The following is a 14,312-nucleotide window of genomic DNA, read 5'->3' as shown; positions in this document are numbered from 1 at the left end:
GACCATCAACAAGGCATATTATAGTCAAATTCACAAAATACTCAGGCAAAGAGAGAATCATGAAAGCAGCAAGGGAAAAACAGTCCTTAACCTACAAGGGAAGACAGATGAGGTTTGCAGCAGACCTATCCACAGAAACTTGGCAGGCCAGAAAGGAGTGGCAGGATATATTCAATGTGTTGAATTGGAAAAATATGCAGCCAAGAATTCTTTATCCAGCAAGGCTGTCATTCAAAATAGAAGGAGAGATAAAAAGTTTCCCAGAAAAACAAAAAATTAAAGGAGTATGTGACCACTAAACCAACCCTGCAAATTTTAAGGGGGACTCTCTGAAGGGAGAAAAGACAGGAAAAAAAAAGACCAAAAGCAATAAAGACTAGAAAGGACCAGAGAACACCACCAGAAACTCCAACTCTAGAAGAAACATAATGGCAATAAATTCATATTTGTCAGTACTCACTCTAAACATCAATAGACTAAATGCTCCAATAAAAAGACATAGGGTTGGGGTGCCTGGGTGGCTCAGTCAGTTAAGCATCCAACTTCAGCCCAGGTCATGATCCCACACTTCGTGGGTTCAAGCCCTGCATCAGGCTCTGTGCTAACAGCTCATAGCCTGGAGCCTGCTTCAGATTCTGTTTGTTTGTGTGTGTGTGTGTGTGTGTGTGTGTGTGTGTGTGTGCACGCCCCTCCCCTGCTTGCACTAGCTCTCTCTGTCTCCCCAAAATAAATAAATATTAAAAAAAAGACATAGGGTAACAGACTGGATAATAAAACAAGATCCATCTATATGCTGTTTACAAGAGACCCATTTTAGACCTAAAGACACCTTCAGATTGAAAGTAAGGGGATGGAGAACCATCTATCATGCTAAAGGTCGACAAAAGAAAGCTGGAGTAGCCATACTTATATCATACAATCTAGACTTTAAAATGAAGACTGTAACAAGAGATGAAGAAGGGCATTATATCATATTTAAAGGGTCTATCCACCAAGAAGACCGAACAATTGTAAACATTTATGTGCCAAATGTGGTAGTACCCAAATATATAAATTAATCACAAACATAAAGAAACTCATTGATAATAATACCATAATAGTAGGAGACTTCAACACCCCACTTACAACAATGGACAGATCATCTAAACAGAAAATCAACAAAGAAACAATGGCTTTGAATGACACACTGGACCAGATGAACTTAACAGATACATTCAGAACATTTCATCCTAAAGCAACAAAATATGCATTCTTCTCCAGTACACATGGAACATTTTCTAGAATAGGTCACATACTGGGACACAAATCATCCCTCAACAAGTACAAAAAGATTGAGATCATACCATGCATATTTTCAGACCACAATGCTATGAAACTCGCAATCAACCACAAGAAAAAATTTGGAAAGATAACAAATACTTGGAGACTAAAGAATATTCTACTAAAGAATGAATGGGCCAACCAAGAAGTTAAAGAGGAAATTAAAAAGCACATGGAAGCCAATAAAAATGATAACACCACAGCCCAAAACCTCTGGGATGCAGCAAAGGCGGTCATAAGAGGGAAGTATATAGCAATCCAGGCCTTCTTAAAGAAGGAAGAAAGGTCTCAGATACACAACCTAACCTTATGCCTTAAGGAGCTGGAAAAATAACAGCAAATAAAATCCCAAACAAGCAGAAGACAGAAAATAATAACAATTAGAGCATAAATCAATGCTATCAAAACTAAAAAAAAAAAAAAAAAAGTAGAACAGATCAATGAAACCAGAAGCTGGTTCTCCAAAAGAATTAACAAAATTGATAAACACCTAGCCAGTTTGATCAAAAAGAAAAAGGAAAGTACCCAAATAAAAAAAATCAAGAATGAAAGAGGAGAGATCACAACCAACACAGCAGAAATAAAAACAATAACAAGAGAATATTATGAGCAATTATATGCCAATAAAATGGGCAATCTGTAGGAAATGGAAAAATTCCTACAAACATATACACTACCAAAACTGAAACAGGAAAAAATAGAAAATTTGAACAGACCCATAACCAGTAAGGAAATCAAATTAGTAATAAAAAATCTGCCAAAAAACAAGAGTCCAGGGTCAGATGACTTTCCAGGGGAATTCTACCAAACATTTAAGGAAGAACTAATACCTGTTTTCTTGAAGCTGTTCGAAAAATAGAAATGGAAGGAAACCTTCCAAACTCGTTCTATGAAGCCAGCATTACCTTGATTCCAAAACCAAAGACCCCACTAAAAAGGAGAACTACACACCAATTTCCCTGATGAACATGGATGCAAAAATCCTCAACAAGATACTAGCCAACCGGATCCAATAACACATTACAATAATTATTCACCATGATCAAATGGGATTTATACCTGGGATGAAGGGCTGATTCAATATCTACAAATCAATGTGATACATCACATCAATAAAAGAAAGGACAAGAACCACATGATTCTCTCAATAGATGCAGAGAAAGCATTTGACAAAATCCAGCATCCTTTCTTGATAAAAACCCTCAAGAAAGTAGAAGGATCATACCTCGAGATCATAAAAGCCATATATGAAAGTCCCACGGCTAACATCATCCTCAGTGGGGAAAAACTGAGAGCTCCCCCTAAGGTCAAGAACATGACAGGGATGTCCACTCTCGCCACTGCTATTCAACATAGTATTGGAAGTCTTAGCCTCTGCAATCAGAGAACACAAAGAAATAAAAGGCATCCAAATCAGCAAGGAGGAAGTCAAATTTTCATTCTTTGCAGACGACATGATACTCCATATGAAAAACCCAAAACATTCCATCAAAAAACTGCTAGAACTGATCCCCATTTCTCTTTCAATGCACTTATCTCAATAGTATTTCAATAAGTAATTTCCTCAGAAATTACTTACTTATTCCTCCACCCATTCTACAAATATATACTAAGTTCCTATGAGGTGTCTGACACTCCATTTGACACTGGGACTGGGTGAAGAACAAAGCACACCAAGCCCCTTCATGGCGCTTGTAGTCTAGTATATAACATCTTCTACACTTTTAAGTTCTATGAAAGGAGGAGCTCTGTCTTATTCCATTCCTGCATCCCATAGGATTTAGCTAAATAAAAGAGTGAAGAAATAAATATAGAAATTAATGAATAAGTGAGTTCTATTTGGAATGTTTATTTAAACTTTTTTGAAATTTTTAAAAATTTATTTTAATTTCTAATTTTTGTTTTTACACTTTGATGATTTCTCACAAGGCAAACCATAGGTATCTACCGCCTGTTCAGGAAATAGATCATTGCCAGCTTTCCAGAAATTGCCTTTGTGCCTCTTTCAAAGTGCTATTCTCTCTCTCCTATGAAAATACCACTATTCTTACTTTTTATGTTAATTACTTCCTTGATTTCCCTTTTAATATGACCACATACACATCTGTGCCCAAACACTATAATTTAATTGTTCCCATTAAAAGCTTTTTTATTGTTTATTTTTTCCAGACTCATTGAGATATAATTGACCTACAACTCTGTGTAAGTTTAAGGTGTAGAATTTGATAACTTGGTATACATATATATTGTGAAATGATTACCACAGTAAGGTTTATATATCCACTATTTCATATAGTTGCCTTTTGTGTGTGTGTGTGGGGGGGATACTTAAAATCTGCACTTTTAGCAACTTTAAAATACACAACAACTCTTGTGTACTGTTGTATATTTTAAACAATACAATGACAATAACAATACAGTATTGTTAGCTATAGTCACCATGCTGAACATTATATCCCTAGAACTTACTCATCTTAATAACTGGAAATGTATACATTTTGACCAACTTCTCCCCATTTCTCTCCACCACCCCTGCCACAGCCCCTGGAAACCACCAATCTACTCTTGGTTTCTATGAGTTTGGCTTTTTTAGATTCCGTATATAAGCAAGATCACATAGTAGTAGTATTCTCTGTCTTTTTTTCACTCAGCGTAATACCCTCAAGCTTAATCCATGTTGTCACAAATGGAAGGATTTCCTTCTTTTGTATGGCTCAGTAATATTCCATTTGGTGTATAGATACCATATGGTTTTTTTTTTACCCTTTCATCTGGTGACAACACTTAGGTTGTTTCCATATCTTGGCTATGGTGAATAATGCCACAATGAACATTGAGGTAACTCATATGGCCCTTGAGAGGATTAACTGACACAAAAGCATCTGAGTACTTTATTTTTTGTTTGTTTTTTTGTTTTGTTTTGGTTTGATTTGGTTTTCCATTCTATAAACTTTTTTTTTTTAATTTAAATCCCAATTAGTTAACATATACAGTAATAATGATTTCAGGAATAGAATTTAGTGATTCATCACTTGCATCTGAACACTTTAAATGCCTGACACATAGTATATACTCAACATATGTTACCTATTATGATTGCCAACTATGTGCATTCAATGATGTCTGTGTCCATGTGAATTTCAGATGTTTGAGAACAGGCTGACATGAGAGCTGATAAGAATGTCCCATTTCTGTTTCTAGGGAAATGAATGACTTGTGTTGTTCCCAGAATGGAGAGAGCATACATAAAAGGGAAAATATCTATCCAAGCTGCACACTAAGAACAGTTAGAGAGTTATGAGTTAGATCAAGAAGGAAAACATAACAGAATATTTAAGCACACTATAATCCCTACAAATTCATAATAAACTCAGAGCAACCACAGAGAAAAAAATGGGCAAGGATATAGTTGGAAAACTCAAAGAAGAGGGGCACCTGGGTGGCTCAGTCGGCTAAGCATCCGACTTCAGCTCAGGTCACGATCTCACAGTTTGTGGGTTCGAGCCCCACATCAGGTTCTGTGCTGACCGCTCAGAGCCTAGAGCCTGTTTCAAATTCTGTGTCTCCCTCTCTCTCTGACCCTCCCCCGTTCATGCTCTATCTCTCTCTGTCTCAAAAATAAATAAACGTTTAAAAAAAATTAAAAAAAAAAGAAAACTCAAAGAAGAGAAACCCTAAAACTGTCAAAAACAATACAAAAAAAGTTCCCTCAGAAATTAGAAAAATAAAAAGTAAAGCTACAATAAAGTATTGTTTCTTTTTCCATCATCAGACTGGGAGACAGTAAAGAGTTTGCATACAGTGTGTTAGGCTGTGTGGAAAAGGACACTTTCATATGCTCTTGGAGGCTGTATAAATTGGCTGAAACTTTTTGAAGGACAATCTTATAGTACCAACTGAAGTTAAAAATTCACATATACTTTCATCTAGCACTTCCATTTCTAGAAAAATATATGTACACAAAGATATCTGTAAAGGAATGTCCATGTAGCATTGCTTTTTTAATAGTGCCCCCAAAAATGAGATACATGGCATGAGTAAAGACTACAATAATTTGTGGCCCATCTAATAATGTATTAAATATTTTTTTTAAAATAACGAGGTAATGGGGTACCTGGGTGGCTCAATCAGTAAGTGTCCAACTTTGGTTTAGGTCATGATCTTGCAATCCGTGGGTTCGAGCCCCATGTGCTGTCAGCACAGAGCCTGAAGCCTGCTTCTGCTTCTGTGTCTCCCTCTCTCTCTCTGCCCCTCCCCTGCTCACACTCTGCCTGTCTCTCTCTCTCAGAAGTAAACATTTAAAAAGTCTTTTAAATAACAACAACAAGGTAGGTCCAATGGTGACATAGAACATCTAGGATATATTGATGAGAGAAACAAAGAAAGTTCAAGAACAAATGATCCCATTTTTGTAAAAACAAAATTGTACATATGTGCATAAGAAAGTGTTTGGATGGGACATGTCAAAACATTAATAGCAATTACTCCTAGACTCTCATTTTTCACCTGATACTTCATTCACTGCTAAATATTTTTGAATAAGAGTGTACCATTTAAATGAAATATAAAACAAGAGGCTACATTTTTAAGTATTCAGGGTAGTGAGACACCCCATCCACGCCTTGACCATATCTAAGTTTTTGTGGGCTTTCTTCTCAGAGTCCAATTTTGGAGTCCTTGTCAGAGAACCTCATGTCCAGGCTGATCTCTCAGGTCCTGGCCACTCTCCCAGGATCATATGCCAAACCACAGGCAGTCACTGACGCTAATATTGGAAGAACTGCCTTGTTAGCCCCATTCCCCAGAGATGGCAGCAAATTTGGACGATGACACACTTGGGGCTCTGTGCCAGTGAGAACCATGGAATCATGTAGGAGCATGGATAAAACCTTCCAGTCCCTTTCCCAGACATGCCTTCCTGCCCCTGACCAGCAGAAGAACCCCCACAAGGCTGGCTGCTCTTCCTCTTCAACTCCTTCCTGATGCCTTCCTCTCTTCTAGGTTGGGCAACTTCCTCTCTCCTCCCGGAGTGGATAGCTCTGTGCCACTGTCAGAAAAAGACATCATGACACATGCTGCCTGAGGGAGGAAGGAAGTGCCAAGCCCAACCGACTCCAGTCCAGTCAGAGGCTCCCAATAGGTGAGTCTCTGCACTCGGGACTGCATACCCAACAGCAGTTTCTGAGCAGTTCAGGCAATTCCTCTCTAGGCTCTCTGCAATTTCTGGAGGGATGAGCACCTTTCCCAAACTGGATCCTTTGCAGCAGTGTGCACATTGTGAGGTTTGTCTTTGACTCTCTTTCTTCTCTTTTTCTCTTTCTTTCCTTTCATAGTGCCTCTTCCTTATGCCACCCTCACACATGCTATGTCTTCATGGACTCTCCCTTCCCTTATGAAAACCTAGCCACAAACAAACAAACAAACAAACACAAAGAGCCCAAATGATTTACACAGTCAAGAGTATTTCCTTTCAGGGAACTTTTCCTGAGTCAAAGAGAAAATATGTGATGGAGTGCCAGAAAGTTTCAATCACTTGGGGAGGTATTCATGGGTAGTCAGGATTGGATGATCCTACAGTGAACCCCTGGACATGGTCATCATCTTTGTCTTCTCTTAAAAATGGACCAAGACTTTTCTTTCCACTTCTAGGAACTAATGATCAAACTGAGAAACTCAGAAAATAGAGTAAGTCCTGTTATCCAGGTGCTTCTTAGACTATTTATAAAGGTTACTTTGGAAAGAGGCAACTCTTATTATCAGGAAAGTTTGTGATCTGTCAGGAGTTGTGGGGACCTCTTCTGTGATAGAATTCCTACAGGAGTTTAAAAGAAACAACTCTGCACTGTTTCATAGGACTTGTTAATAGGGCTTCTATGTCCATGGTCCCTTCTGCTGGTGGTTGTTGTTGTTGTTGTTGTTGTTGTTGTTGTTGTTGTTGTTGTTGTTTTACGAAGGCTCTGTATTGAAAGCAGGTATTACTTTTTCCATTTCCCAGATGAAGAAACTGGGGAACCCAAAATGAAGTGATTTTCCTAAGGTCTCCAGAAAAATTTTCATGGCCAATTTGGGACCAAAGCCAAAATCTTTTGGTTCCTGGATTAAGACCATTCTCACACACTACACTACTTTTTCTCCATCCACATCCTTTTAAAAAGCAAGAGTCATGGGGTGCCCAAGTGGCTCCATTCATTAAGCTTCCAACTCTTGATTTTTGTTCAGGTCATGATCTCATGGTTTGTGAGATCAAACCCCACATCAGGCTCCGTGCTGACAGCAGAGAGCCTGCTTGGGATTCTCTCCCTTTCTCTTTGCCCCTCCCCCTCTTGTTCATTCTCTCTCTCTCTCTCTCTCTCTCTCTCTCTCTCTCAAAATAAATAAATAAACTAAAAAAAAAGCAAGTTTCTTCTCTAGTAGTTCCGCATTCCTGGCTTCCCACCCTTCCACACCACATTATTCTCCTCTGCCCATAGGGAGCCGATATGCTGCACTATTCATCAGGCAGGATAATCTCCAGGAGCTATAAGGAAAATGAGGAGGACTCCAAGGTTCAGGGCAGCCCACCTTCCAACTGCTTCTGGGGCTTTCTCCATTCTTATGAGCAGCTTTGCCACAGGAGCTTTATGGGCATTACCCCAGGTAGCAGCCATAGCCTGCTAACTGTCCAGTAGAGACCATTCCCTTCTTACAACCTCCCTGAGAGGAACTGAGAGGAAACATCTCACATTTCCTAAACCATAAACTCAGGGCCACCTGCTCCTATTTGGAGGGTCCAGTTACAGTGACAGACTAGTTAGGTGATGGAAGTGCAGGATGAGAATAAAACATAGATCCTAAATGGGCGAGCTGGGACAGAAAGAGCATTACTTCTGAGTTAGCTCTGTGATCCAACCCTATGTTTAGTGGCCCTGGGGACATTAATCCATCCTTCTGGTTCTTAATTTAATGATCTGAAAATGAGAATAATATCTATTCTCCAATTCTAAAATGGGAGTTAAACTAGAAAAGAAACGTGGTAGACACCCATCACTGGCCAAAGTCACAAGATAGCACAGTGGGAAAGGAAGAAACAAAGAGAAACATAGAAACTGGAATAGTTAGGGAATGTTTAAGAGATAGCATAGCCCAGTGGTTAAGAGCATGGACACTGAGGATAGATGGAACTGAATTCAAATTCCAGTTCTACCATTTATTAACTCTGTGACTTCGAGGATGTCACAGAACCCCTTTGAGCTTCAATGTTTTCATCTATAAAATGGAAATAATAATACCTACGTCACATAATTTCTGTGGTCACCAAATGAAAAGCACATAGGTAAAGCTCTTAGAACAATACCTGGTTTGTAGAAAGGGCTCAATACATGAGTGGCTACAACTTTTAGATCGCATGCATCATCATTCCATAATGAAACCAATTCAGAATAAGTCTATAGCATATTATGAATTTCCACATTTTTATAATTGAAAAGTCTTATGTTCACTCTCTTGAGTAGTATCATGGTGACATCCTTTAGTTAGAAATATAAAAGCAGATAGGCCAGCAGAGGTGAATAAATCCATTTCTAAGGGGCAAGAAGCTAAGTAAACCAAGTGGGCAGTGTGATGTAGTTGGACATTTGGAGAACTCACGGTATCCAGACATAAGGTGACCACTTAACACTGAGTTATGCTCAGCAAGTCACTTCCCTAAGCTTTGGTTCCTCGTCTGTGAGATGCAAAGAGTGACTGTAGCAGCTGAAGTGTCTCAGAATAGCTCTGATGATTATATGAGATAATGTATGTACAAGTGCCTTACAGAGAGGCTGTTCTTAATTAGTTCATACTTTTTCTCCCAATAGTCTAATTGTGAAGTTTAAGATTTCTTGGGTTTAGGCATGGACACAGCTCATTTGTGCACTGCCAGCTCTGATTTCCTCCCCAAAAGCTATGATTTATGACCAGCCCAGATCATTATGCCAACCCTGTGAGGAAAGGCCAGACACACAGCACTTTGCTTAGTTCTGGGAACCAAATTTTAATGACAGTGACAGTGTGGAGTAGGTTTGCTGTAGAGAGACCTGGATGACAGAAACACTCACTCCCAGAAAAACCTGGAGACCAGTAGAACAGGACTGAAAAATTGATAGGCTTAATTGCCAGCATTTACTGAGCACTTACCAAAAACCAGGAATTCTCACCTCATCCTCATAAACACAACTTCATGAGTGATGTGCTGTTAACACCCCCATTTTAGAGATGAGGAAACTGAGGCTCAAAGAGGATAAGTGACTTTCTCAAGATCATAAGGCTGTTAAATGAAAGAGCCGGGATCCCAGGCCAGTGTCTGGGCTTTTCACCACTGCACCGTCTGCCTTTTTTGACTGATGTTTAGTTTCTTAAGGGCTTTCATGTTGAAGAATAAACTTGTTCTGTGAGATTCCAAAGGGCCAAACACTGTCCAATAGGACTGAAACTAGTGTTGCATATTATCAAAAATTATTTTTAATGGTGTGCTGACAATTAGATTAAGTCTCCTTCAGTTTTTTTGAGAGCAAAAGATTAGAAATCCCTTATCTAAAAAAAAAAGGATTTGCTATTGGTTATTAAAGTCATTCATTTTATTCATATTCTGATTGTTCCTTCATTTGACTTCTTTGAGGTTTTCTATCTTGAGTCAGTGCATCTAGTAAGATTTGGGATGAATGAAAATATGTCTTTCATTTGTTAGACAAAAGACAGAATAATGCATAAGGTTCAAGTAATCTTGATGACAAAATGATTTCAGAAAAGAGAAACATAGAAGCTGAGAATCTGGAAACTGTTTCTCCTAAAACGTGTCTGTATATTCTTTGAGAAGTCTTTGGGTACCACCAGGGATACGCATTCCTCAAAATAGAAACTGTTGGACCAAATAACTTATGAAACCCTTTTAGTAGGTGGATTTCTCAGTTATGTAGCCCATCAAGAGGTCTTATTACCATGTATAAGGTGCCTTGGTTTTAATTTGAGGAGTCATGTTATATGGTATCACTAGCATAGTCTTTGGAGCCCAATAAACATGACTTTAAATTCAGATTTTTCCCTTTATGGGCAAAACAAAACAAAACAAACAAACAAAAAAGCTTAAACTTTCCATGCCTTAGTTTTCTAATTTTTAAAACTGGTGAATCTGTACAATTTGTAGTAGTGGTGATGTTGATGATAATGAAAAATCCACACCTCGTTATTTTGGAAAAGAATTAAGTCCTTGATCTGTCTATCAACACCGTGTGTAGTTTATATTGGAGCACAAAAGTGATAGTAACTAAGCGGGCTTCTCAAATGTTCAAATCTATAAAAATAATCCTTTTTTAGAAAACAGTACAGAGCTTCCTAAAAAAATAAGATTATAACTACCATATGGTCCAGCAATTCCACTTCTGGGTATTTATTCACAGAAAACAAAAATACTAAATTCAAAAAAATGTATGTACACTTATGTTCACTGCAGCATTATTTACAATAGCCATGACATGAAAACAGCCTAAATGTCCATGGATGAATGAATGGCTTAAGATGTGGCATGTATACACACACACACACACACACACACACACACACACACACACACACGAATGCTATCCAGCCATAAAAAAAGGAATGAAAACTTGCCATTTGCAATGACATGGATGGACCTTAAGGGCATTATTCTAAGTGAAATAAATCAGACAGAGAAAAACAAATACATATGATCTCACTTATATGAGGAATATAAAGAAGAAAAAAAACACCTCATAGATGCAGAGAACAGAGTGGTGGCTGCCAGAGGCAGAGGGCAGGAAGTGGGTGAAATGGGTGAACGGAGTTCAAAGGTACAGACTTCCAGTTAAAAAATGAATAAGTCCTGGGGCGCCTGGGTGGCGCAGTCGGTTAAGCGTCCGACTTCAGCCAGGTCACGATCTCGCGGTCCGTGAGTTCGAGCCCCGCGTCAGGCTCTGGGCTGATGGCTCGGAGCCTGGAGCCTGTTTCCGGTTCTGTGTCTCCCTCTCTCTCTGCCCCTCCCCCGTTCATGCTATGTCTCTCTCTGTCCCAAAAATAAATAAAAAACGTTGAAAAAAAAATTAAAAAAAAAAAAAATGAATAAGTCATGAAAATGTAATGTACAGCATTTTTAGCATAGTTCATAATATTGTACTGCATTATTTGAAAGTTGCTAAGAGAGTATATCTTAAAAGTCTTCATCACAAGAAAAAGAACTTATAATTATGTATGGGGATGGGCATTAACTAGAATTATTGTGGCAACCATTTTGCAATTTATACAAATATTGAATCATTATGGTGTATACCTGAAACTAATATAATATTATATGCCAATTATATACCTCAATAAAAAAATAATAATCCTGTTTGTTCTTATGGCAACAGATGGTCAATAACAGCTGGACCAGTGTATCCCATTTTGTTCTCTTGGGCATATCTACCCACCTGGAAGAGGAGATCCCACTCTTTCTTCTTTTTCTACTGATGTATGCAATCAACATTTTTGGGAACTTTGCCATCATCACATTGATTATCTCTACTCCACGTCTCCACACCCCCATGTACATCTTCCTCAGTAATTTGGCTTTGGCAGACATCTGTTTCACCTCCACCACGGTCCCCAAGATGCTACAGAACATTTTCTCGCCTACAAAGGCCATTTCCTACATGGGCTGCTTAGCCCAGACCTATTTCTTCATTTGCTTTGCAGCCATGGAAAACTTCCTTCTGGCTGTGATGGCCTATGATAGATACATAGCTATCTGCTACCCTTTCCGCTACCCTATGATCCTGACCAGAATGCTGTGTTCACAGATGGTGGCTCTGTGCCATATCCTCTCCCATCTTCATGCCCTGCTGCACACCTTTCTTATGGGCCAATTAATCTTCTGTGCAGATAACAAGATCCTCCATTTCTTCTGTGACCTCTACCCTCTGATGAAGATTTCCTGCTCCAGCCCCTACCTCAACACCCTGATGATTCACACGGAGGGTGTTATTGTCATCAATGGAGCTCTGGCTTTCATCATTGCCTCCTATGCCCGCATCATCTCAGTGGTCCTCCAGATCCCCTCGGCCAAGAGCAAATGGAGAGCTTTTTCTACCTGTGGCTCCCACCTCACTGTGGTGTCTATCTTCTATGGCACACTCACATGGGTCTACTTCCGGCCCCTTACCAGCTATTCGGTGACTGAGGGTCGCATTCTGACAGTCATGTACACAGTGGTGACCCCCATGCTGAACCCCTTCATTTACAGCCTGAGGAATGGGGATGTCAAGGGAGCCTTCAGAAAATGGGTGAGCAGAATGTGGACTTCTTCCTTTAGATAAAAACCCAAAACACAGTTCCCAGTTTTATCTATGATTCTGGGGAAACCGTTTTGCCCTTCACATATCTGTTTCCTTTAGAACTTCTCAGAAATATCTAAATTAGGAACATATTATAGATTTTCCCATTGAATATTATCCTGAGCTGTCCCTTAATTCCAAAGCACGTGAAACTATGTATTTAGTGTAAGCCACTTGTGTAACCTTAATTATAATTGAGAATGTTTTCTGGGTCTGCCATTAAACAACAAGGTTGTCACATTCTTAGATGCAGGCAACAGAAACCAATTCTGGTTGATTCATGGAGGAAATGAGTTTATTAAAAGAGTATGTGAAACTCATGAATTTCCAAGAAGGCTAAGCAACCGGGCTCAATAAAATAAACAAGACTAAGAAAGATCATATGGTCATAACCACAATCAAAATCATATCCTAGAATTGGTCTGATGAGGTCACTGCTGTAGACTCTTTTCACTGCCGCGTGTATCATCAACAACACTATCAGTACTAGCCATTTGCATAGCCCCTGGAGGCCTGACAACCAGATGTGACAACCTCCAGAAAGAACTGCCCACTTCTTGTTCTTTGTAACAACACATCTAGATTCAAAATAAGGTGGTCCATGTGGCTGGCCAAGACTTGGTCATGGCGTCCATGCTCTAGTTCTCAAGGAAACTGGGCAAGCAATATTGCTGCTTTCATTATCTGTAAGTGGGTGAGAGGTTCTACCTCCCACCAAGACAAATGAAATGGTGGAACTACTCCAGTATGGGAAGAGAGACATAATGACAAATGTCTACTATTTAGGGTCAGGAATTAAGCACTGTCACAGCTCTCCAACTTGCATTTTCTTAACCTTTATTAGCTGCACCATTCAGGGATAACTTAAACTCTTTTTGTCTCAGCATGCTCCTAATCTTCTCTGTAGCTGATTTGTGGAACTTGCCTATATTACTGGGCATTTGCCAACTAATCAGTGCTAGAAATGAGAAATGGGTCCGAGAGCTAAGATGTCTATTAAAATGTCAGTTCTTTGGTTTCATGGGTGTTTCCAGTTTCTTTCTGAAAGGAAAAGGTGAGAAGGACCTCCCAGGACATGGGGCAGAAATTACAAGGGCAGGTTGATTTATAGGCCATCAGACTGTAGAAAGTTTTATTGTAGGATATGAGCAGTTATAGCACTGAATTGAGAAGGAGCTAACATTGTGGTAATTTTGTGTAATGGGATAGAAGAATGGTTTCTTGGAACCTATATGTAAGTATTGGTCACCAATGAAACTGGTTTGAGGAGCTAAACTCCTTGAGTCTTTGACTGCATCAGGATAATAAAGTCTTCCAAGGTAAAGAAGGCCCTGACACATATAAAATGATAATAACAGAGAAAATGAAACCAACTTTTGATTACTTAACTCTGGTTCTTCACACTTTCCAGGAAGTACCTAACATATCCAATATTTTTCTTCTGGATTATACTGTTTTCTTTTACTTTGTCTTTCCTGCCTTCTTGGCCTACCTTCCTCCTTTCTGTGTCTTTAGGTGGCAATTCCATGGCTGATCTCCTTTATGCTTTACCAAATGATTTGCATCACCTGTTAGCACAGTAGCCTCTTCTAAGAAGCCCCAAATGTCCCTATGGAAAGAACTTTCTTCAGGTAAAGAAATGGACAA

The 14,312-nt window shown here is 39.1% G+C and overlaps 1 protein-coding gene across 1 annotated transcript; it reads left to right on the top strand.

Moving 5' to 3' along the window:
- Positions 1–6,191: 6,191 nt before the first annotated feature.
- LOC131491379 (olfactory receptor 1Q1-like) lies at positions 6,192–12,647 on the top strand. Its single transcript, XM_058694235.1, is given in 2 exon segments — positions 6,192–6,464; positions 11,703–12,647. Coding segments are annotated over 2 exon segments (1,017 nt in total). The 5' UTR covers positions 6,192–6,392.
- Positions 12,648–14,312: the final 1,665 nt, after the last annotated feature.

The sequence above is a fragment of the Neofelis nebulosa genome, chromosome 12 (assembly GCF_028018385.1).
Source record: "Neofelis nebulosa isolate mNeoNeb1 chromosome 12, mNeoNeb1.pri, whole genome shotgun sequence".
Lineage (NCBI taxonomy): Eukaryota > Metazoa > Chordata > Mammalia > Carnivora > Felidae > Neofelis > Neofelis nebulosa.
Note: the sequence above shows the minus strand (reverse complement) of the source record. Positions and strands in the feature narration are given on the sequence as shown.